We start from the raw sequence: 22,630 nt of genomic DNA, 5'->3' as shown, positions 1-22,630 counted from the left end.
GTCAGACACTGAAGATGCACATATTCTGGTCGTTCTGTCAGGTAAGGACACTAGAGGGACATCCACCTGCATCACTGTCATCTTCCTCAAGCTGTTCAGTAAAACCCCAATTTGATCTGTTAACCCTGGGATGATTTATGGAAGTTAGCCAGGGTGCTCAAGGACACCCAAGAACAGGCAATAAGGGAGGAAACAGCTGCTCTCTCAGTTATGTATTTACCCTGCTCTGATTTGTCCAGCTGGTCCTGGTGTTAAACAGATGACCTCATTACTTTTAAGTCAGCTTTGTTAAATTTGGGTGACTTGTGTGGTGACCCTTGGACTCTACTGGACACCACAGATACCCTTTCATAAAGTGTTTATTTCATCTAAATAATTTTAAGAAACTGGTAGCCTCAGTACTGCTAGTGAAAATGGTGATACACATCTTTTGGATCCAACATAAGGTACACTTCAGACCTCATGTTTATTTTTCACTGAAGCACACAGCTGAATGCTCTGTCCAGCCTCTCCATGATGGCCTTATTGACATCAGGAGATGGATGGTGATAAATCACTTGAATTTTAATGAGAACAAGACAGAAGTCACATTGTTTAGACTCAGCAACACCAGCAGCAACCCCTGCATTGACCTTTCCTCTCTGGCCCCTTATGAGAAATCCATTATCACTAATTTAGGAGTAAAAAACGGATCCTTCTCTAAAGCTCAAAGCTTATGTGAACACTGCAGTAAAAGCCTGCTTTTTCCAGTTGAGGTGACTGCCAAAGGTCAAGCCACTCTAGTCCAACCTTGAAACATTAATACTTCTGTTTTATAACCTCTTGTGTCAATTACTGCAATGCACTTTTCATTGGAATCAGCCAGGCCAGTTGCTCACCTACAGCGGGTGCAAAACACCGCCGCTCGATTTTTATCTGGTGCAAGAACGCAAGAGCACATCACTCCAATTTTAGCGTCCCTTCACTGGCTTCTAGTTAGTTTACGAATCCATTTTATTTGTCTTTAAGTCTCTTAATGATTCTGCATCATTTTATCTGTCTGAGCTGTTGCACTCTTATGTCCCGCCTCGTTCTCTCAGGTCAGCAGACCAGAGACTTTTGCTCGTTCCGAAGACAACGTAAACTCAGAGGTGACGGGGCTTTTGAAGTTGCAGCTGCAAAATTGTGGAGCGATTTTCTATATTTTTGTACCTTTTGGCCTGAGTTTGTCTTTTACATTTGGTGTTATTGTTCAACCCTGTAGTTGTTTTTAAATGGGCTTTATAAATTCACACAGACTCACTGTCCACTGAAAGAAGTTTCATCTGGTGTGGTCTTCTGCTGCTGTAGCACATCTCCTTCAAGCCACGTGATGTGTAGTGCATTCAGAGATGCTCTTCTGCATACCTTGGCTATTGAGTGGTTATTTGAGTTACTGCTGCCTTTCTATCAGCTCAAAGCCGCCTGGCCAGTCACCTCTGCCATCAAAGCATTATCATCCAGAGAAATACTGCTCACTGGATATTTTTTTCCTTTTTCTTGGACCAGTTTCCGTAAACCCTGACCAAAGTAATATTCTACGTGCTACATTCTGATCTTTAGCTTTAACTTCAGCAGGTCATGCCTACACGCCCCGAGCTGCTTCCATGTGACTGGCTATCCAATCTGCAAGATTGAGCGCAAAACACATGATTTGGACCCAGAAAGGGGGTGCATGTAGGCATATATACACTTCCAGGAAACTGAAAATAAAGTTTAATTATGCAGATTAGTGTTGGCTATTTAATGTCAAATCACACTAAGCTGATTGTGTAAAAGTAATGATATCAGCCAACTAAATATAATTAAATACTCAACATTTATCTCTAAAATGTAGAGGCAGTAAAGATTCTAAATAATAAAGTAGCAATATTTGACTAACATGCATAACTCTGTCGTCGCCAGTATCAGGACAGGTGTAGAAAATTCCATCACACAAAAGCATCTGATGTTTTAAGGTTTTAGTTTATTTTTCTCCACTATTTGACACACCAAGTGCTTAAAGAACAATATTAACACCACAAACGCCACAGTACTCCAACACAGCAGCGACCGTTTCCCCGCTGCTGACCCCACACCATTGGTCCATTTAATGTGAATGTCGATAGAAACTAGTCTGGTCGTTCGGTAGGGCAGGCAGGGGGGAAATCAGGTGGGAGGATGACACACTAGCATCACATAATATTGACACCTTCACACAACTGAATACATTGATTACTGCATGTAATGTTAAGCTAATGAACAGACACACAAGATGGTTGTTTGTTTTAAAATTCAATAATGGTGATAAGGAGCACAAGAACAGAAAAAAAGAGGAAGAATCCTGGTGTGTAGTGGCTTATTACAGTATAATGTGCCTGCTAACGTCTGCTAGATATACATCTGTCTGAAAGCACAACAGAGCACTCCACGCTTTTTTTCAAAAGATCAACTCGGCTCAACATTTTCACCTCGTCTGCCCTGTCGCTCCTTAACGCATGTTCTGATGCCACTAATAAGCAGTTGGTCCCACTTGGTGTCAGTGTGGATGTTAGTAGAGCGTTTCAACAATGAACCAATGCTGTTCTGACAGAAGCGAACACTGACACAAACATGCTGATCTGGCCTGCTTGGGAGCGATTTGATATTTTGTGTGAAGTGGGGGAGAGAGGGTAAGAAAGCACCTGACAGAGACAGGTGTGTGAAAAAAGGAATGTGGAATGAATACTGACTAAACATTTTTGATTATCCTCCAACCGTTTAACTTCAAATTGTCTCAAAACTGTAACTGTTTGTTGAAGCTGGGGGGGGGGGAATTTTTTTTTAACAAAACAGACAACCCAAGTCTGTTTCCTTTTAGTACTGTGATGTCACATGATGGTTTCAAATACACATATCTAATAATGTAACTTTAAGAACTCTAAAGTAAAGCAGACAGCACAGGCCTGTGATTGATGGAGGAGTGAAGAGGGGAGACAGCAGAGCAGATATAAGACTATAACTACACCACAGCTCAACGTGGTAGTTTGCCGTTTAATAGGCGTGATTAGCCACGTAGAGGGACTGGGCTGCAGCGGCGCCACTTCCGGAAGACTCGTACTTGCCGAGTGCAGCCAGACCGTTAGCCTGGAGAAGAAAAAAAACAAAAACAAAACAGACATAAGCAATAGAGCAAATAAAGTTGTTTTTTTTTTTGTTTTTTTTAAGTTTCACATCTGGTACAAAGGACACATCTGATATCCCTTCCTGTGGTCTGACCTCGGCACGCTTGACGAACTCCTCGGTGGCGGCCTTCTCGTTGTTCAGCTGTCCTTTCCAGGCGTTAAGAGCTGAGGCCTGCAGGGCACGGCCGTAGGAGAAAGTCAGGGCCCAGGGCTTGGGGAGTGGGCAGTTGTTAATGGCATTAAGGTTCACGCTGGCTTCTTCCTCAGACTGGCCACCAGACAAGAATGTCACCCCTGTTTACACAAAAGAAACATGAGTTACCGATCTGCTCATACCTGATGTCGAGGAAGATTTTAAAGGTTTTCTAAAGCATCTTTTCCTGCGTGTTTGCACTCTGCAGGTAGATATAAACGAGTGAAAGAATCAAGAGATTTAAATTTTACTATTTATATTAGATATAAGTATTACTATTAGGAAATCAAAGCAGTCTGAAAAAATGGCAAGACAGCCAATTTACTAGTTAGATCATCCCTTGGAATTTAGATGAGTTAACTGATTTTATACACTCACAAAAGCATGTTTCAGCTAGCAATTTATCCATGATAACATAATGATTTAACTTTTGAATATGCTGCTCTATTAAGTCGCTTGCAGCCCTGCTATTGCACACTGATACCGTCGCACTCCCTGAATTTTTCCTATTATATACACAAGTATCTTGCCTGGGACAGCAGGAGGCACTGTGCGGCGCAGAGCAGTGACAGTAGCCATGGCGATTTCTTCACTGCTGTACTTAGTTGGGCAGGAGTGTCCAGCTGTGACCATGTTGGGCTTCAGCAGTGTCCCCTCCAGGTACACGTGGTGGTCCGACAGAGCCTTGTACACTGCAGCAAGGACCTAACAGCAGGAGACAAACGACAGCACGCGAGTCCAAAGTTGAACTCTCCAGAACAGATAAAGGCGGCCAAGTTCCACATTCTGCACCATGTTACCTTCTCAGTGACGTACTGGCAACGCTTCAGGTCATGATCTCCATCAGGAAGGATCTCAGGCTCCACAATTGGAACAATACCATTCTGAGAGAGATTACAGAGTTTGAATTTAACACCAGTATTTTAGAAATATACAATACTACCATTTGAGGATCAGTAGTGTCCTTTCCAAAAAAGGAAAGGAATTTAACCATTCCCTATGTTGCCACACCAACCTGTTGGCAGATGCTAGCATATCGTGCCAGCACGTTGGCGTTCTCAAAGATGGCCAGCTCAGACGGCGTGGTTTCGCTGATCTTCAGCACGCAACGCCACTTGGCGAAGTCTGCGCCGTCCTTCTTGTACTGCGCGCATCGCTCGGACAGCCCATCCAGACCTGCACTCAAACAACGCACACAGAACCAGCCATGAGAAACACACAGGGCTTCCATGAAGTTCATTTCAGTTCTCAAATAGTGTACGTCTACTGCTTCCTACCCTGAGTGGTGGTCTCTCCATTTGTTCCAGCGAGGGGTACAACACCCTTATCAACCTGTAAAGACAGAAACGGAAAATGTTCTGAATTACCTCAAAGTATGACCTCAAATAACTTTAGCCCAGTTTGTCCTAAAAACATGATCTGCTGTTGTGTGGGTCTGTGTGTATGTAAACACGCTGAAAGCGGGTCAGCGTGTTTTTTTAAGTTAATAAAAAAAACCAAAAAAAAACCACCAACAACAACAACAACAAACAAAAAAAAAAAACAAACAAAAAAACCCCACAACAACCCACACAAAAAAACCAAACAAACAAACCACCCTTTCAGGTTTTACCTGCTAAACCAATGATGAGGGTTTACTCTGCCTGCTAAGCTGACTCACTTGACTGCGTTATATCAACAGCGCAGTGATGATGACACTCAAAACCAAAGAAGGTTGAGATTTTCAGCACTCAGGCTCTTATGTTTTAAGAGGTCGAGTCTGAGCATGACAAACTATGTAAACTAACACGTAATGGCACAAACCAGGCAATGAAGCAGAAGCATAATTAAATGGAGCTGAAACTCATTGTTAAGATTGCACCAGGGAAAACTGATTACCCGGCAACAGCATTCCCCTGCCTACCTTGATGCCAACGACAATGCCGCGGTCTTTGATGAGCTTGGCGAAGTTGACGCCATCGTCCGTGTTCTGGTAGAGGGTTTCATGGAAGAAGATGACACCTCCGATACAGCTGTCGATGCGCTGGTCGGCTGTGAAGAGCAACTGGCGGTAGCGGCGTCTGTTCTCCTCAGTGTTCTCGACCCCAATGGGGTTCAAACGCTTTGCCATGCTGCCTAAAGAGTAAAAAACAAGGACAATGATTTAATAAAATTAAAAAACAGACGTCACAAATGCCATTTATTTGGCATCAGCTACAGTATAAAATGGCTTTCAGCAGAAGACTAAAACTGCTCGTTTGCAGTAACAAAAACATGCATCTTTTTGCATTTTTTGATATCTTTACATAAACGCACAGCAATTCTAATTTTACATGCAACTCAGTGCATGTTCAGTGTACTGTATGTTGGTATTCAACCATGTTTAATGTTGCGTTTCAATCAGCCACCTTTGCTGAAACACTGAGACACCAACACATACCGGTGGATTCATCAGCTGCGAGGATGCCTTTGCCTGGAGCTACTATCCTGTGAGCAATGTCCTGCAGCTCCTTCTTCTGCTCAGGGGTCAGTGCGGGATACTGGTGAGTCATGGTGGCTGAAAGAGAGCGAAACACACATACTGCTTCACTATGTGCAAACCTGGATGACTGCCCAGCGCTGGCCTCTTTATTGTCCCTCTATTGTCAGCAGCTCGACTATACTGTTATACCAATGAGCTTTTCTCAGTTTAGTGCAGCCAGATGGGTGAAAATGGCCAAACTCCTACATGATGGCACTTAATCACACTATACAAGAACATGACATGTGTGCAAGATGCGAGCAGTACATTTCCAGTTTCCTGAGAGTTTAATAAAAAAAAAAAAAAGGAAATAGAAGTACTTCTTCAGTAAAATCATTTATTGTGACTAGAAGCAAACACCCCATCTTGACATTCATTTTGATGCATCATCTGGTGTCAGTCATTAAAAACAGAAAGCTTGGTGGCAGTGACCAAACTCCATAAACAGTCTTTCAAATCAGATTATTTAATTCCCCTTTCCCTTCCTCACTCTTCCGTAAATTAGCAGTTACGTAACCCCTCACCTCCCCCATCTGAACCACAGCAGACGGATGGAGGGAGGGGGAAGGGGTTGTGTAACAACGCTCCTATAGACTCTGCTGCCAGTCCTCATTATAGCTGCAGGCCTGGATGCAACACGGCTCGTTTCCCCCTCCTCAGCAACACTCTTTGTGTTCCTCTGTCATTATACACCTCTCTGCAAGTTGCACCTTTAGTTCTTCGCCTCGAGTGACACGTCACGCATCCGTTTAAGTGCTGCTGCTCTCAGACTACAAATTATTTCTACTGGATCCATGCGAGATGAGTGCATCAAGGATTTGTAAATTTCTATTCTCACTCCAGCTAATGCACTGTGTGCCTGAGAACAAGCTGTGACTTGTCTGTTTGGCTATATTGGTATCCGAGGCGCTCCCGCTGAACACAAGGCTGTAGCTTTGTGCACAACGTCGCACGTTCCCGGGTGTGGGCCACAATAACAGGTCATCCATTGGAGAATTTGATAGACGATTCATTTATAGTACTAAATGTTCCTCCACAGCGAGCAGTCTCAACTAAAAGCTGGAATTGTCAGTATATTGTAAAGGCACACACTCATAGGAGGCTGTAATACAGCTTAATGATAAAGTCAGGGAGGCTGGTTTGTTGTGAGAGCACACCGTCTGATATACTCCCTGTACCCTCTGTGTTAATCCTCGGCTTAAAGCTATGAGATAACCTTTACAGTACACACAGGCCTCTCAATGAAATCAGTGTGCAACTCTTATGACACACACACACACACACACACACCTGCAGGGTATATGGTGTCCCCCGAGGAGAATAGCTTTAGCAGGGGTACAAGCTGCATACTTCACATCTCCAGTGAATAAAAGGAAGTATTTACACTTGATAAAAGCCAACCTAAGGGTACAGGCATGTGTGCACTCAGCTCTGCTCCACTGTCTGTGCCAGCCAAAAACCATGCTCAGCAAATACCTGCCCTCCTTTGTGAAGCAGTACGACTCCACCATGGTGGAGTTTCGCTGAGGAAACATTGCACAACAATTTAAGTCAATAGGAAATCTACAGTTTATGCAACAACTGGCCAAAAATAACGGAAAATTACTAAAGACGACAACTTTACATTGACTGGAAGCTTACGCTGAAATCACGGCTCAGCCCTGGCAGCCTATGGAGCCCTGCTTACCCACAAAGAGCGTCGATGGAGGGAGTGTACCAGTATACTACACAACTATGTAGTATAACCGGTCTGTGGGCTACTCCTGGTTATTGGTCCATCAGCTCGGGACAGAGTAGAGGGAAGTTATAACATGAAAAGAGCTGAAGTGAAACAAAGTGTCAAACACATTGAGAAGTGGCCACCACAGCCACTGCCTGTGCTTCTCCCAGTCCCTGTGAATGTCGCCACTTGTCAACCAATCAGCATTAAACAGACACATAGGTCATCCGCAACCAGGAACATGCATCTGGGATTTTGGACGAGCGCACAGGAGCACGTTTGCAATGGGTGAAACCCTGTCTTTTTACACTGTCCATACTGACAATATGAGGCAGGACTCTAGCACATGATCAGCTGGGGCAAGTTTGGTAGTAGTGCACTAAAGTTTATGCTTGGAGGGTTATTAGCTTTAAACAAAATGATATTGGCTAAATGTGCAAGTATAACGTTTTAGAATCACTACTATGCATCAATGCAACAACCACAGAGAGAGAGAGTGGTGTCAAGGACATTTAGGGTGGACCAAAGAGAGAAAAGTAATCTGGGAAAATATTTGTGATATAGGATTACCCTTCTCTCTCTCATAATCTACGATAGCTCCTAAATCAAAAAGGGAGATTGTCAGAAGGCTGTGGCTGAACTGCTTTAGACATAATCAGGTGATGACAACTCAGCTTATGTTACTCACAGCCAAAGGAGGCACTAATCTTATGTTTTCCATTTTTGGGTTTGCTTCTTGAACGTCTCCAGGAAACAGTCCCAGAGGAGGACATTAGAACAAAGACAACTACCTCACTCTGTGCCACACAAGCACCACTGCAGGGCCTTGCACCACAGATGTGACACACTTTAAATTAAAAAAAAAAACCAAAAAAAAAAAAACCCAAGAGGTTTTATTAAAAAAAAAAAAAAAAAAAGTCCATTATTCAGAGCATAGGATGTTAGGGAAGTGACCTGATCAAGAGAATTAAAAGGAAGGCTTTTCATTGGTGTTTGAGTTTAAATATTTCTGCTTTGCACATTCCTTTAGCTAGACAATTTCCATGATCTACTCATGAAGTCAAGTGATTATTCGAAACCATTGCGTTGTTTTTTTGAGTTAATATTAAAATACAGAAATTTTTTTGAGTTCGGTAAGCAGATTTAAAGAAACTATAGCACATCCTATAAAAACTGTAGGACATTACAATTGGGGTGAACCTGCGTCTTCATTTGTGTTGACTAACCTGAGCTACAGTATTAGGCTAAGAACTCTTTAAAAACATCTTCCTGTGTTTCCAGTTTTTTTTTTTTTTTAAATGCTAAAACTAGAGCAGCGTAAGCGCTATCAGAATCAAGTAGCAACCTTCTAGTGGTGTTATCATCAACACTGGTGATAATCGTTATCTTCCAGACAGTCGCATACACATACACTGTTCAGTGATCATGATGCCCCAGTGACCAAGGACATCTCTCCCACATTTATCTAATGTGGCTTTCAAATATTTTATAAATTATGTGCACAAATTTCTAGGGCTGTTTGTGTGTGTGTTTTTTTTTTGGGGGGGGGGGGGGGGGGGGGGGGGGGGGGTAAATTAGAGTGCATCCTATTGATTGTCATTCATGGGATTTATTGATTTGGTAACTGCTATTAGAAATTCTGCTTGGAGGTCAGATTCTTCGTCAATTCCTGATCAATTTATCAATTTCCTGTGTGGCTAAAGCAGTTCAAAACGTTTTTTTTCATCATGTCAAAAAAAACAAAAAACAAAAAACAAAAAAAAGACCCATACCATACCATCACTAAAAACTGATAAGCCTGAAGTGATATGACTGAACAGCTTAAAGCTGGTTCGCTGTTGTGACTGGACTGCATATGCAGGATTAGGGCTTTCATGACATGACAGCTGAGATTATGCAGCCATCATAGCCCAGCTCTCTACATTTTCTGATCTTTGATCCAGCCTGTTGTAGTGGTCTCCCTCAACAACACTTCTGCAATGCGACATGAAGATCAACTCCCTGCTGAGTCACGGAGAACCACTTGGAAAACAAGAAGACAGGACTCAACACCGATTTTCAAATAACACTGTAGGAGAGACATCACCACTCCACACACATGCTCTTTAGTTGTTGTTAGATGGAAAATTACACATTTAGATTTGTACCAGGCTGATTTAACTGTGATGCTGTCTGATTCCAATTGAATTTCAGGTTAACAGAAGAAAAAAAAAAAAAAAAAAAAAAAAAAAAAAAAAATTAAAACCACAGAGGGGCCATCCAATGCTTCTCACCTTAAAACAGGAGCAGCCCGGCATGCAGTGAGAAATCACAAATACAAGAAAAACATCAGAGTCTACATCTACAGCCATCACGCTGCAGCTGGTCTTCTTTTAAGCATTGCTGCAAGCATTCAACTACAAGGTCTTGAGCTTGCATGCTAGATTTACTGCCTATGTTCATAAGCATGTAGGGGGAGGATGAGGATTTTTTGCTGTCTTGTCTAGATCATTAGAACCCTCTGGAGGTGAGGCGTAGCCACCTTTTTCTTTTTTAATTTCTATTTGCAAGCTGCATGAGCTTTGAGATGAAATGGCTCCTGCAGAACAGCACTAAAATAAAAAGCCTGCTTTCAGTGCTGTGCTTTGTTACCAGACGGGCCTCTGGTCTTGGCGTCGCATCTATCTTCAGGCCTTGATGCTGCAGCGCTAGCAGGAGCACTGTTACCCATGCAGCTCAATGACTCGGGAGCCTATTACAGACCTCGAGGCTGCGAGGGTGTCGCAGTTCAAAGAAAGGTGGACACTGATGAAAATGTGCAGGTTAGACTTCAGAAACATGTCCATAACAAACGTCAGTAAAGGAGAAAGCCGATGTAAGGAAACCACTCATAATTAAGAACACCTGGTGTCTGATTGTAAAAATACTCTCTGGACTGGAAACTATTAGTCGATCAATAGAGAATTAATCTGCAACAGCAGTTATTGATTAAGAGTTTCGATTTGTTCATTGATCCATTGCCTCATTTGTTTTTTTAAATTCATTTTACACGTGAAGTAGCAGCGTACAAATCAACAAAAACACTAATTTTAGAATTACACTCGTTAATAATGTAAGAATATAGTAAAAAATATAATTACTCTAAGTGGAAACTGCCGTTTGTTTGTTTTTTTTAAATTATAAACACTTCTACAATCCAACCCTCATCAATTACATCCCCACTAAGGGCTAAAACATATATTATCATTATTATTGTTGATATTAGTATTTATTTTACATTCTGAACTAATTTGCTTAAGTTGGTTAATTTTATGCCAGTGTTCTACAAAACTGGCATAAAATTAAAAAAAAATGTATATGCAAGCCTTGCTTCCAAAATTCAGGCCGCTGACTTCATTAACACGTGTAGCTTTTTCACGTCCTCTGCGGCTCCGCCTCTCGATGTCTACGTGCTTCGAGACAGCTACACCCTGACGGGAAACAACCTCGTCACAGCCCTCACCCATCACCGCTACCACCCACGTTTGTACCCGACAAATCACGCATATCAAGCGCATGTTAAAACTAAGAGCGTCGATCTGAAGCTAAGGAAGGCGCAACAGGCTCGTCTCCTCCACTTCCATCCTTGAAGGTCATCACTTCTGCGCCCTTCCTGTTGCGTACTTCGATGATGGGGCCGAAATGCGCAACTCTAAAACGACTGTTTTTGAGAAGGTGATAGAGTTTTAGGAGTTGTCTGTCAAATTAAGATGACATAGCATCAGTGATACAGCTAATGACGCTGCTTGTTCATTTATGGCTAACAGGCTAGCTTTTGGAAGATACAGCTAGCTGTAGGTTCAGTAAACAGCATCACATCCGCATCACCATCAGAATGACAGCCATCATGGCTGACGCGCTCAGTAACACACAATAAACGTTTAAAATAGTAATATTTTTCGGATGAGGTGACTCTTACCTGCTGATGGATGTCAGAGCTGATAGAGATCAGGTGAGGTGTACGCAGAGGATGCGGAACGGTCTCCTGTTTCACTGCTGCAGCGCGACGTGACCTTTTAGAAAGCCTGGGCGGAGCTTAAGCCACGCGTCACGGCACGAAGCGACGGGGCGCATGCGCCGCAGAGCTCCAGAGTGATTGTGCATCTTTTTTTCTTTTTTGTGGAGACAGTTTGTCCTCTGTTTTCTAAAAGTACCCAGATATTTATAGATGTTGATGGTAAAATTGACAAAGCGACTGTGAACAAAGGTGGAACCTCGCCTCCTACAGTGCAAATTGTTCAATAAGATAAAAATAATTTACTTTAATTAAATAAACTCTGTATTTGGTGAGTCTTTTTTCGTCCTAGTGCTAAATAACCTCTGAAAATGATTAATACTCATGTTTTGCAGCCTAGTTATGGACAAAGCTGAGTGAACTTTTATGACTTTCATATATGTTAGATTTCTATTCATATTATTGTTTATGGTATGTTCTGATACTTCGGTAATGATATTTGTTGAGAGGTTCCTGTAAGGCATTTGAATTGAGCATTAACAATAATATGACTTTAAAAGGAATTTGTTTTCATAAGTTTTTCTGAGATGCTGAGCTCCCCCTAGTCAAATGCAGATCTGCACTTGGTGACTTTGCCCACATACCTCTAGTTTAGTTGTGGCCTAATATACATGCTCCATTTATAGTGCATTTTGTACATGTGTGTTGTTTCTTTCTTCTCAGTTTGTGTAAAGATGACACTGTTGGTGCTAACGTTGGTGAAAAATAGATTTGTAGTCTTCTATTTGTAGTCTAACTACAGAGAGAAAAATAACCAGTTGAAATAGGATTGATAGTGTCAGGAAATCCTGATTCTAATAGTGAATATTGAATTATATTAAATAAATGCACTGTTTAATCTAACTAGCTTTCATCCCACAGACAGATTTTTGCAGATATAGCACTGATGCTAAGAAATTTAAAAACTATATCAAGATATCAACATAAAAGTTGTTTATTCAAGTTTTTACTTTAAAAAATGTAATTCAAAAGGAGATTTTGATTCATATTGACAAGATAGCGCCACACACTGCAGATTTGTCGGCTGCACATCCATGATTTGAATCTCCCTTTCCACTGCATCGAAAAGGTGCTGGACTAAAATCAGGCGACCGTGGAGGCCATTTGAGTGCAGTGAACTCAATGTTACGTTCAAGAAAACATTTGAGGTGATTTGAGCTTCATGGCATGGGGTGTTATCTTGCTGGTAGCAAAAATTAGAAAATGGGTACTTTGTGGTCATAAAGGGATGGACACTGTCAGAGTCAATACTCAGCTAGGCTGGGCTGTTTAAATGATGCTCAGTTGGTACTAATTTTTCTTTTGCTAGCACATGGTGTGTCTCCTGCTATTGTAGCCCATCCGCTTCAAGGTTGTGTGTTGTGCGTTCAGAGATGCTCTTCTGCATACTTTGGTTGTTATGAGTGGCTATTTGAGTTGCCAATGCCATCCCGTCAGGTCTGATGTCAACACGGCATTTTTACCCCAGAGAAGTGCCGCTCATTGGATATTTTCTCTCTTTTTCTGTAAAACGTAGAGATGGCTGTGTGGAAAAGTCCCAGCAGATCAGCAGTTTCCGAATTACTCAGACCAGCACGTCTGGCACCACCAACCACGCCACGTTCAAAGTGACTTTAATGACTTTTCTTCCTCATTCTGATGCTTGGTTTGAACTTCAGCAGGTTCCACCCTGACCGAACAAACCAGCAGAACTTTGTACAGTCAGAGTTTAATATTCCATCTGTGCTACATGGCAATTACAAAAATACATCATAACATAACATATAAACATCAAAGAGTATTAAAAAAAAGTTATATAAACTTTATAAACAGGAATATATACATGAGCATTCGGTGACCAGAAATAAAGAAAGGTCAAGGATCACACACGAGGCATTCTGGGCACACATTAGGGCATACTTCACAAAAAAATTAATAAATTACATTATAATCAGATGAGCAGGTAAGTGCATAAAGGTGAGATTACTGGCAAGGGCTTACCACATCCTCGGACAGTAGAAAAAGCCCTGTATCTATCAAAATGTTAACTGGAGGTAAACGGTACTGCTGTTCCAGTCCCAGCTCTGATCTGCACAGCTAGGTGCCATCTTGGAGTCAAAAATCAAGGCTGAATGGGAAAACCACCGAGCGCTCCCCTGAGACGTAGGTTATAATGATGAAGCTAAATAAGGTGTTGAAGGCATACACATTTGAACCTGATACCGTGTCACTTGCTCGAGGAGATTATGTAGCCAAGGTCAGGTTTGGGAAAGGTCGAATCGTGGCATGAGCAAAGGTACAGAATATGTTTAAAAGTAAAAGTAGCACAGATTGAGGCAACGAGTCTTCCATCCGCTTCTGCTAAAATAACTGCAACATCTTGCAACATGAAAATAACAGCAGAGATTTTGAAATCAACTCACCTAGCTGAAAGGATAACTATGGTTTGCACTCTTAAAACAAAAAAGAAAAAATATTATGATCTATAATATGATCAACAAGCATGACATTTCCACATGGGGTGAATTTGACAGCATTTGCCCACTATGTATTAACAGGGCAGCCATGACGGTTTACTGGAAAGTGGATGCACAATAGTGCAATCTTTCTTGCACAACTGTTGGGCAAACAAGTGTGCAAGAAACTGTGTGCAGCGGAGAAAGGCAAACACATAAAGGAAGAAGAACTTGTGTTAAGCACGTCACAAAACATAAAACTCATTGAAATATGTGTGCAGAAAAAAAAAGGTGATTTCCATTAAAATGTACCTTTCCCTTCTAAACCGTGTATCCAATTATAACTCAGTAATTTTAAAGTTTAGAAAAAATTTTAAAGGCGCACTAATTCTGTGTGCAAGGGTGAACAAATGTGCAGAAATAAACAAATGTAGGCCTTTACACTGTAAACTCAGTGTCTGTCAAACAAACACTTCTCTGCGTGGACCTTTTTCCTGAGCAGGATGCGGTGGGAGTGCTGGGCCAGGCAGCGGTACAGCTCTGTGAGTGTTTGCGCTGGGATCCAGCTGCGAGTGTGGCGTGGCGGGCGGGCTGAGGAGCGAGTCGTAGTCGAAGCCTTTGAGAGGCTGTAGAGACAAAGTGAGGCCTCGTCGAGCTTTGGCTGCTCGGTCTGGTCTCTCCCGCAGCTCCAGAATCACCTGACAGCAACAGAGAGGAGAAGTCACAGACTCATGCTTCAGCTTACAGAGGAAACAACCAAACCGAGGACATTCAGACGTCTCATCTGTTACCTCCATGGGCTGACGTTGCAGTAGATCGAGGTCAAAGGTTGATCCGCGGAAGAAGGTTTGCCGCTGGAAACGATCAAGCGTCCTCAAGCGGCGCGAGGGAGTCTTGCATAAAAGCTGGACAGGAAAATGTGCAGATGATGATGTGACCGTTCAACTGGCTTGCTGCTTAGCAGATATACGATAAATGATTACCTCTGTTATTAGCAAGGCCAGTGGGGAGCTGAGGGTGAGGGGCATCTCATAGGGGAAGCTCCTCACTTTCCTCAACATGCTGCAGTGGTCTGGTTCAGGAGCCACGGGGAACTGACAGAGGGAAAATTCAGGGCAGGATTCATCTTTTGCTACTTTGATAGATTAATACTCCAGCATGCCAGAACATCACATAAACACAGTCTTTCATGCTCATGTGTCACTGAGAGATTAATCGACCTGCTGACCACGCAAACAGGCAACAATAGCTAACCTTCCCAGTAGCCAGTGAGAAAAGCAGAATTCCCAGTGACCACCAATCAGCTGCATGGTTGTAGGGCCCACCACTCAGCACCTCTGGAGCTGCAGAGGACAGAGAACCTTCACCATGTTTTTCCATTCAAAAATTCACCTCCCAGTAAAACATAATTAGATACGCTCTAAATGCTTCCAAATCCCAACATCTGCAGCTGTGGTGGGATGAGCTGCAGGGGAGGTTAAGAGTGGATGTTTTCCTCACCCATATATTGGATGGTTCCACAGATGGTAAAGGCTCGTCCCCCTCTCTCCAGGCGACGAGACAAACCAAAGTCAGCTAGCCGGATGTGTCCTAGAAAAGATCGTTTTCTCTACGTTATGACGGGCATGAAGCCCAAGGCTTTTTTTTTTTTTTTAACTGATACAGGCTGGATTTTTATGTCCATCATAATGCTCCCTCACAGTTTGCAGTGATAGGTATTGATTGATAGATGTGCATAGCTCTGTTTTCTAGAAGCTTCTGTGCTTTTCCCTCATACCAAAGCTGTGCTGCACTCTGCTGGGGACAAGATTTACTTACCATTGTCTGTCAGCAGGATATTTTCCATCTGCAACAACAGAGCAAAATAAATAAATAAGTGGATGGGATTACACTCTTGTTTTTCTGATGCACTGAATTCTTATGCCACACACTGTGTCTGCCATCGGATTACTGCGAAACACTGATGAAAGGAAACCTGTAGCCTGTAACAAAATGTTAAAACAAAACAAAACTCTAAATATGGTATCTGATAAAGACTAAATATCAGAAAAATTCTACTTCAATAAAAATATTTTGTGGCAATTTAAACATTTTTAATGCATTATACACATTGTTGTGTTCATGCATTGACTAAAAAACAGGAATGAGCAGTTTAGAAACTTTTTAGTAAGTAAGAGTATTCAGCCTTACAAAACCAAAAACAGCCTTTGTATGTGTGCATGATGGAAAAGGAAGCTGAGCTTGCTGTTCTTATATGAGACGCAAAAGTAGGGGATCCAGCTGGAAAGGTTTCAGAGATAAGACAAAAACTCTTCATGATAAATGTTAGGCTTGCAGCATTTGATATCCTTTATTCTGCTGTACGGTGTAAGATTTACACCGTGTAAATCGGTGTAAATCTTACACCTAGCTTTGGCAGGTGTAAGATTTACACCGTACAGCCTATGGTATTCCTATGAATACCTTACTCCATCCATGGGAATTAAGCAGCTAAGTAACAGCCTGCTGCTGATAATCAAGTGCACTTGATTAGCTGATAGTCAGCAAGCATGAACACCTCTGTAAAAGCAGAAGCTTTGGCAGTTCCTGGTCTGGAGTATTCAGTGTGTGCACCCCAGAAGTGCCAAGCCCAGCTAATTCACCCCAAGATCAAACTGTGCAACGCTCAGAGAATTTCCCAAAAACCCATTTCAGACCCTACAGGCCTCAGTTAGTATGTTAAATGTTAAAGTTAATGACAGCACACTTAGAAAATAACTGAACAAGTATTTGGAAGGATTGCTAGGAAAAAGCTTCTTCTTTAAAATAAAGAAGCATCACTTAGTTTTGCAAAGTTCCATCAAAACAAAGCGCAAGATTTCTCGAAACGATTGAAGTGGCATATCAACTGTCAAACACTACGGTGAAGGAGTGCTGATTTGGGCTTGTTTTGTAGTTATTGAATCAATAATGAATTCATCTGTATACCAAAGTATTCTAGAGTCAAATGTGAGACCACGTGTCTTACAGCAAATCTACAGCAGAATAGCTGAAAAAAAGAACCAATGACCAATGTCAATGTCCAAGCCCTACCTTGATTAAAATACTGTGGTGGGACCTTAAGAGAACAACTTCCCACAAACATCATTAAACTCAACCAATGTTGTAAAGAACAGTGGGTCAAATTTCCTTCACAATGATGTGAGAGACTGAGGACTGCAGAGAGTCCTGTGAAAAGCCTTGATATAAATAAGTGTTGCCTGAAATGATCTAGATGCCTATGCTTAACATAGGTTTTGTGTCATTAAGGTGACACAATATTTTCTGTTGTAAACCTAACTATCTGCATATTGTACAATTTTTTGCTTTTTACCTTCACATCTCTGTGGATCACCCCAAAATCGTGCAGAAAACCTGTAAAAAAAAAAAAAAGGATACAAACATGAGCAAAAACTTAAAACCCAACCAGTAAGCAAACAGGTTTCAAATCCACATCTTCGTACAGGCAAACTGAGTCATTCTGGCTTTGCTGTGTTGCTGGTGGAGATCCTTAGAGAGCTCATCTGTTTTTAATAAAACCTCCTCTAATAATTACTTCCAATTAAATAACTATGGAAACGACGCTTTGAGCTAATTAAGATTTCTGAGGAGAAAAGTCAGGCCTACAGTACGGATGTGGGTTCACATCTTTCGTTTAATTAGTAATATAATAGCATACACACCAAGCGCACATCCCAACTCTGCAGCGAACACTCGCACCGTGTCCTCTGGGAACTGACCAATCATCTGCCAGTAGGTGTAGAGGTCTCCTGTGCTGCAGTAGTCGCACACTGTGAGAGAAGAAATGGGATCAAAGCATGCCTCTGTGCAGCAGTGTGAGATGTGACTGGGAAGTGAAGGTCAGCGGGAGGTGGAACACAACACTGCTCAATTTAGGGAAGAGACAAGAGCGAAGATCTTCTTCTAGGAAGCAAGCAGGGTGGAATTTTAAGGCTGGCTGCCTTAATGGAGCATGACTTTAAACTGCATGTGTGTGTGCGTTTGTAATAATGAATCAGCACGCTGTAACTGAGGATAGCCCATATTTATTTAACACTGTTACATAAGGCAACATAAGAATTAAGCAACTGTTTAACCTTAATTGCTTTAAAATATCTGCCTGATATCTGCAGAGATCTTCATCGGTTTGTTATGGTGACTTCCATGTTCTCTACATTTCAGGCTCAAAAAATATGTGACTCAGTGATGATTCACAGTATGTTCAGCATCTGGTTTTCGGGGGCTAACGCATTCTCTTTTTGCAGGGGGTGGAGAGGCAAACAAAGTGGGTCACACTTTCTGAGTCAGTGACTAATTTGGAAAAAGAGGGTAAATGCTCAGGAGGAAAGAGGAAAGAAGTCGAAGAAGCTACACGATGCAGAGGGAGTGGTAGACTGGGGTTGCAGGGCTGGAGGGTGTTTGATAAAGGTGCGCTTACATGTGGGGTACAAGCTCAAAAAACCCAGAATTTTAAAGTGTTGACGGGAACCTCTTTGCCTTTTTTTTTGTTCATTGTGTTCTAGGAGCTGGGTTTCGGTGGGGCTGTGGGTGGATCTTGGACCTAGCTCTCAGTGTTGAGGTGAAAAAAGGTGAGGTGAAGTAAAGGGAGAGTGGATCTGGGTTCGATTGGGTCACTGGTCTCTGTCTGACTCACTAATGTAGACGTGGCGCTGTGTCTGCCAGCAGTCCTGGAGGTCATGGACAAATGGGTGGCGCACCTGACGCTGCAGGCAAAGGTCAAAGGTCAGCCTGGGAAAGCTCAACCGACCATTGTTTGATCACGTCACTCAGAATCACATTAACTTCAGACTTTACAGGCACGCCATTTTTGTGAGACGGCAAATAAAAATAAATGGTTCATCACCATCACAGCAGATTTTTTCTACCTTCTATCAACATTTCTAAAGTTAAGAAATCAAAGAATAGCACAATATTTACATGAGATCTTATCACTTATTAACTGTTAGCAGTAATTATCACTCACTGACTATTATGTGTACTTTAGAAAGCCTTGGTTTGTTGAGGAATTTGAGTGCTATCTATATGAAATGCAAACACAATGCCTTCGAAGTTAACACAAAACCCACCTGGACTACAACTTCTTCCTTTGACTGCTCCAAGACCCCGAGTCTTAAAATCTCTGCTTTAGGTATGACCTGTGGGCAGACACAAGATGAAATCAGGCCACTGTAATTATAAATGAACCGTGAATACAATTATCTCACAGCTTCAGTTTCCTGCAACAGCCTGATTGGTATTTATGTTAGAATTTAAACGCAGAAAACCTATATGTTAAAACCCAGATAATCAACACTCACTTTAACAGCGTATGTCTTCTGTTTGACCTTGTCCTTCACTTTCAGGATGGGTCCAAATGAACCTTTGGCGATGTAGCCCAACACCTAGTGAGGCAAGAACAATGCAGACACAGATACAATGGGATGGTGTCTAGTTAAAAAAAAGTAAAAGCAGAACATGAGAAAGCTCTGTTCAATCATAAGACGCATGATGTGGTGCTGGCGTTCAAAATGACGCTCACCTGAAAGTGTTCGTGGCCAGGCACAGTTCTGTGGGGGAATTCGGGGAGGAACATGGTAATAAACCCCGGCAGGCTCCACTCCGCTCTCAGCTTGTGGGGGCCAACTCCTGCCAGCCTCAAGACGTGGTCAGGGATCTCGGGGGCTTTGCCCTGGAGCATTCGACGCTGGCCCAGATGAAGGGCAGACGGGGCAAGGCGACACAGGCCTGCTGGGACAGACAGGCCAATGTTTGAGAGGAAGCCGCGCCATCCAGAAGATAAGTGCTCATTCTCCTGCCCTTCGGAAGGCCTCTGTTGGGGAAACAAAAGATAAAGACACAGTTTTGTAGATGCTACAGCAGAAACAGGATTAAAAAAAACTTTAGATTGTCTGTTTTTATTACACAAACTCCTGGAGAACAAAAATGAATAGACTGTTCATTCAGAGACGGTTTTACGCAAGGTTAAGTACCAACACTTATCAAGGCAGGCGTGCACTGCTGAAAGCGCCCTTCTGCTTTCACTTGACCTTTTGGGAACTAGAACACACAAAGAAAGTTGGCACAGGACAACCTGTACTGAAAAATGCTTTGTAAAAATATAGAGGAGAATTGCCTAAATGCTACTCTAAATTTACAGACTAAGTCCAAACACAACTTACTGTAGAAATAACTTGAATTAGTCGTATTCTGTATGACTTTATCAGTCTCACACATTGCTGTGGAGGAATTTTTGCCCCTTTTTCTTTGTATTGTTGCTTCAGTTCATTGAAATTTGCAGGCATTCATTTATGAACAGCACTTTTAAGGTCCCACCAAAGCATTTCAATCAGGTTAAAGTCTGGATTTTGACTGGGTATTGACACCTTGATTATTTTCTATTTTGTTCCATTCTATTGTAGATTTGCTGCTGTGCTTGGGATCCCTGTCTCGTTACATGACCCAGTTTGGGTCAGGCTTTTATCTGTCAAACAGATGACCTCAAATTAGACTGTAATAAGCTTGGGTATAAGAGGACTTTGTGGTCAACTCAACGACTGCAAAACAAGCTCAAATCATCACCCCTCCACCGACCTGTTTGGCAGTCGGTATGACGTGTTTGTGATGTTACGCTGGGTTTGGTTTTCACCAAACATCTTCACAATATTCTCATCTGTCCAAAGGGCATTGTTCCAGAAGTCTTGTGGTTTACTCAGATGCAGCTTTGCGAGCCTTAGCCATACTTGCAAAAATGTTTTTTACAGAGAAGAAGTTTTTTTCTCAGTACATGTTCAGTCTTTTTTCTAACTTTCCCTCCTTTATTTGTACTCTTTTATTGTTTAACATCTACAGCTCTTTTGTGATTCTGTATCTTTTATAGTCTCTCTCTCACACACACACACACACACACACACACACACACACAGCACTTGTGAATTTTATCTTAGTGTTTGTTAAAAAAAACAATGACACGTGTATCTGGGGTTGTATTTAAATAATTTTACAAGCTGCCATAGATTTGAAAGACAGTACACAGTGTATACTTTATTTCATTTATAAAAGGTTGCCTTCCTAACGATTGTGGCTTATTGTACAAGACATCAGACTTTGCTATAATACAGTCCCATCTTCATCCCTCAAATGCCTGAGTGGAGCCGAGTGGGGAAGCAATTTCATGTAACCATTCCTGCTCTGGTATATAAAAACCCTCCCTGGTCTGCATCCAAAGTGCAGTCACCAGGTCAACAAGCCCTCTCCCCGTGGGGCTCCTGCTGCACATCTCTGCAGCTATGTAATGCAAGATGCGCGTAATCAGCCATGCAGAGTGTCATTATCATCCGAGCAAAATGAAGGGACACATCTACTCCACAGTCATTCTGCTGAAACAGCTTCGACCAGTGACCAGAATCTGGGGAGTGTCAGACTTTTTGTCTGAAGTGACACATTTGCCTTCAAAGTGAATGGTCTTACCCCATATATCGTAACGTGGGAATAACACGTTGTAATACTAATCGGCGACTTTTCACCGTTACGCAACTTCAGCACACTTTTCAGGTCCCAAGAGATTGCGGAACCCCGTCACACAGGGAACCCCCCCCCCCCCACACACACACACACACACACCAAAGCACGTGCCTTACACCTTAGCAACCAGATCTATCCAACTCACCTTCCTGTTTTTACTGCCGTCGGCCCCCATCTGTGTGACAGGACATCAGCGCAGTGCCCTCATACCGACTTCTGCTCTTCATTTAGCCATCCGCGCTGTTCCGCAACCTCTCCACGCACACCGATGTCAGGCTGCACGTACACAACGCGTACCTTTCGCTAACAATCTGCAGCTAAACGGGCTACGAGGTGTAAAATGTGACAGATATGGCGATATAAAGAAAACAAGTTAATCCCGCGTATGGGCAACGTCAGCGTAAATCCGCCCCCACCACTACCGTCCAATGAGAGGCACGCTTCAGATCCCTGTGCTGCTGCTTGCCGTAATCAGAGCCGCACACATCAATTATACACGTCGGTGACAGTTTCTGTTAGGTTTGCATCATTTGCATTGACGTGACTTGTTGTGTGCACAAAAGCAAACGTGTAACAGAAAAGCCTCCTGTATCTCCCGATACATTTTTCAACCCCCCATTCACTTGTTCTAAAAATAAACCCATGCATGCATAATATGTGCTGTCTTAGCATGTTTGGAGGAAATGTGAATGCTGAATGCAATTCATTTAATTAAAAATGCTGCAGCGTGAGCACTGATACAGAAGGAGTGCATCTTTCTCCCGTATTGGCTTCTCTTCACTGATTCCCTGTTAAATCCAGAATCAAATTTAAAATCTGTATCCTCACATACTAGAACCTCACAGTAAGATCTCACAGCATCTTATCACCCCAATTTCTTCCACAGTGTGTCTTTTGTCCTGTGTCCCTCTCCTCCCCTGCAACCCATCACAGCAGATGGCGACCACTTCCTCAGCCTGGTTCTGATGGAGGGCTTTTTTCAGTTAAAAGGAGTTTTTCCTTCCCACTGTCACCAAGTGCTTGCTCTTTGGGGATCCTTTATTTCTGTT

General features: G+C 42.4%; 2 protein-coding genes across 5 annotated transcripts; both read right to left on the bottom strand.

Annotated features, from left to right (window-relative positions):
* Window positions 1-1,964: 1,964 nt before the first annotated feature.
* aldocb (aldolase C, fructose-bisphosphate, b) lies at window positions 1,965-11,642 on the bottom strand. 4 transcript variants are annotated; one of them, XM_063485266.1, is made up of 10 exons: window positions 11,512-11,632; window positions 10,206-10,323; window positions 5,774-5,890; window positions 5,258-5,469; window positions 4,632-4,686; window positions 4,370-4,530; window positions 4,155-4,238; window positions 3,885-4,059; window positions 3,256-3,455; window positions 1,965-3,123 (listed from the first exon to the last, which is right to left on the bottom strand). In XM_063485266.1, exons 2-10 carry the CDS (start codon window positions 10,282-10,284, stop codon window positions 3,031-3,033), a joined length of 1,176 nt encoding a protein of 391 aa, XP_063341336.1. In that variant the 5' UTR covers window positions 10,285-10,323; window positions 11,512-11,632; the 3' UTR covers window positions 1,965-3,030. The 4 variants fall into 4 exon arrangements, with proteins under 4 accessions (XP_063341336.1, XP_063341338.1, XP_063341339.1 ...); XM_063485268.1 differs by having other exon boundaries at window positions 10,206-10,358; window positions 11,512-11,624; XM_063485269.1 differs by lacking the exon at window positions 10,206-10,323 and having other exon boundaries at window positions 11,512-11,642.
* Window positions 11,643-13,203: 1,561 nt separating this feature from the next.
* On the bottom strand, window positions 13,204-21,981 carry rskrb (ribosomal protein S6 kinase related b). Its single transcript, XM_063487997.1, has 13 exons — window positions 21,727-21,981; window positions 19,600-19,890; window positions 19,379-19,462; window positions 19,148-19,216; window positions 18,715-18,784; window positions 17,744-17,851; window positions 17,395-17,435; window positions 15,861-15,888; window positions 15,543-15,632; window positions 15,297-15,385; window positions 15,026-15,136; window positions 14,834-14,947; window positions 13,204-14,740 (listed from the first exon to the last, which is right to left on the bottom strand). The coding sequence occupies exons 1-13, from the start codon at window positions 21,754-21,756 to the stop codon at window positions 14,504-14,506; spliced, it is 1,362 nt and encodes a 453-aa protein (XP_063344067.1). The 5' UTR covers window positions 21,757-21,981; the 3' UTR covers window positions 13,204-14,503.
* Between the last annotated feature and the right edge of the window lie 649 nt (window positions 21,982-22,630).

Source organism: Pelmatolapia mariae, linkage group LG10_11 (genome assembly GCF_036321145.2).
Source record: "Pelmatolapia mariae isolate MD_Pm_ZW linkage group LG10_11, Pm_UMD_F_2, whole genome shotgun sequence".
Classification (NCBI taxonomy): domain Eukaryota; kingdom Metazoa; phylum Chordata; class Actinopteri; order Cichliformes; family Cichlidae; genus Pelmatolapia; species Pelmatolapia mariae.
Note: the sequence above shows the minus strand (reverse complement) of the source record. Positions and strands in the feature narration are given on the sequence as shown.

Excerpts from the sequence above, each read along its gene's own strand:
- aldocb (XM_063485266.1), bottom strand. The coding sequence starts at position 10,284 with ATGGGTAACAGTGCTCCTGCTAGCGCTGCAGCATCAAGGCCTGAAGAT. Across the intron at positions 4,531-4,631 it reads TGGAGAGACCACCACTCAGG|GTCTGGATGGGCTGTCCGAG; the intron begins GTAGGAAGCAGT and ends GTTTGAGTGCAG. Across the intron at positions 3,124-3,255 it reads AGTTCGTCAAGCGTGCCGAG|GCTAACGGTCTGGCTGCACT; the intron begins GTCAGACCACAG and ends TTTCTTCTCCAG.
- rskrb (XM_063487997.1), bottom strand. The coding sequence starts at position 21,756 with ATGGGGGCCGACGGCAGTAAAAACAGGAAG. Across the intron at positions 17,436-17,743 it reads AGAGTTGGGATGTGCGCTTG|GTTTTCTGCACGATTTTGGG; the intron begins GTGTGTATGCTA and ends TTTTTTTTACAG. Across the intron at positions 15,889-17,394 it reads TGATCCACAGAGATGTGAAG|ATGGAAAATATCCTGCTGAC; the intron begins GTAAAAAGCAAA and ends CTGTTGTTGCAG.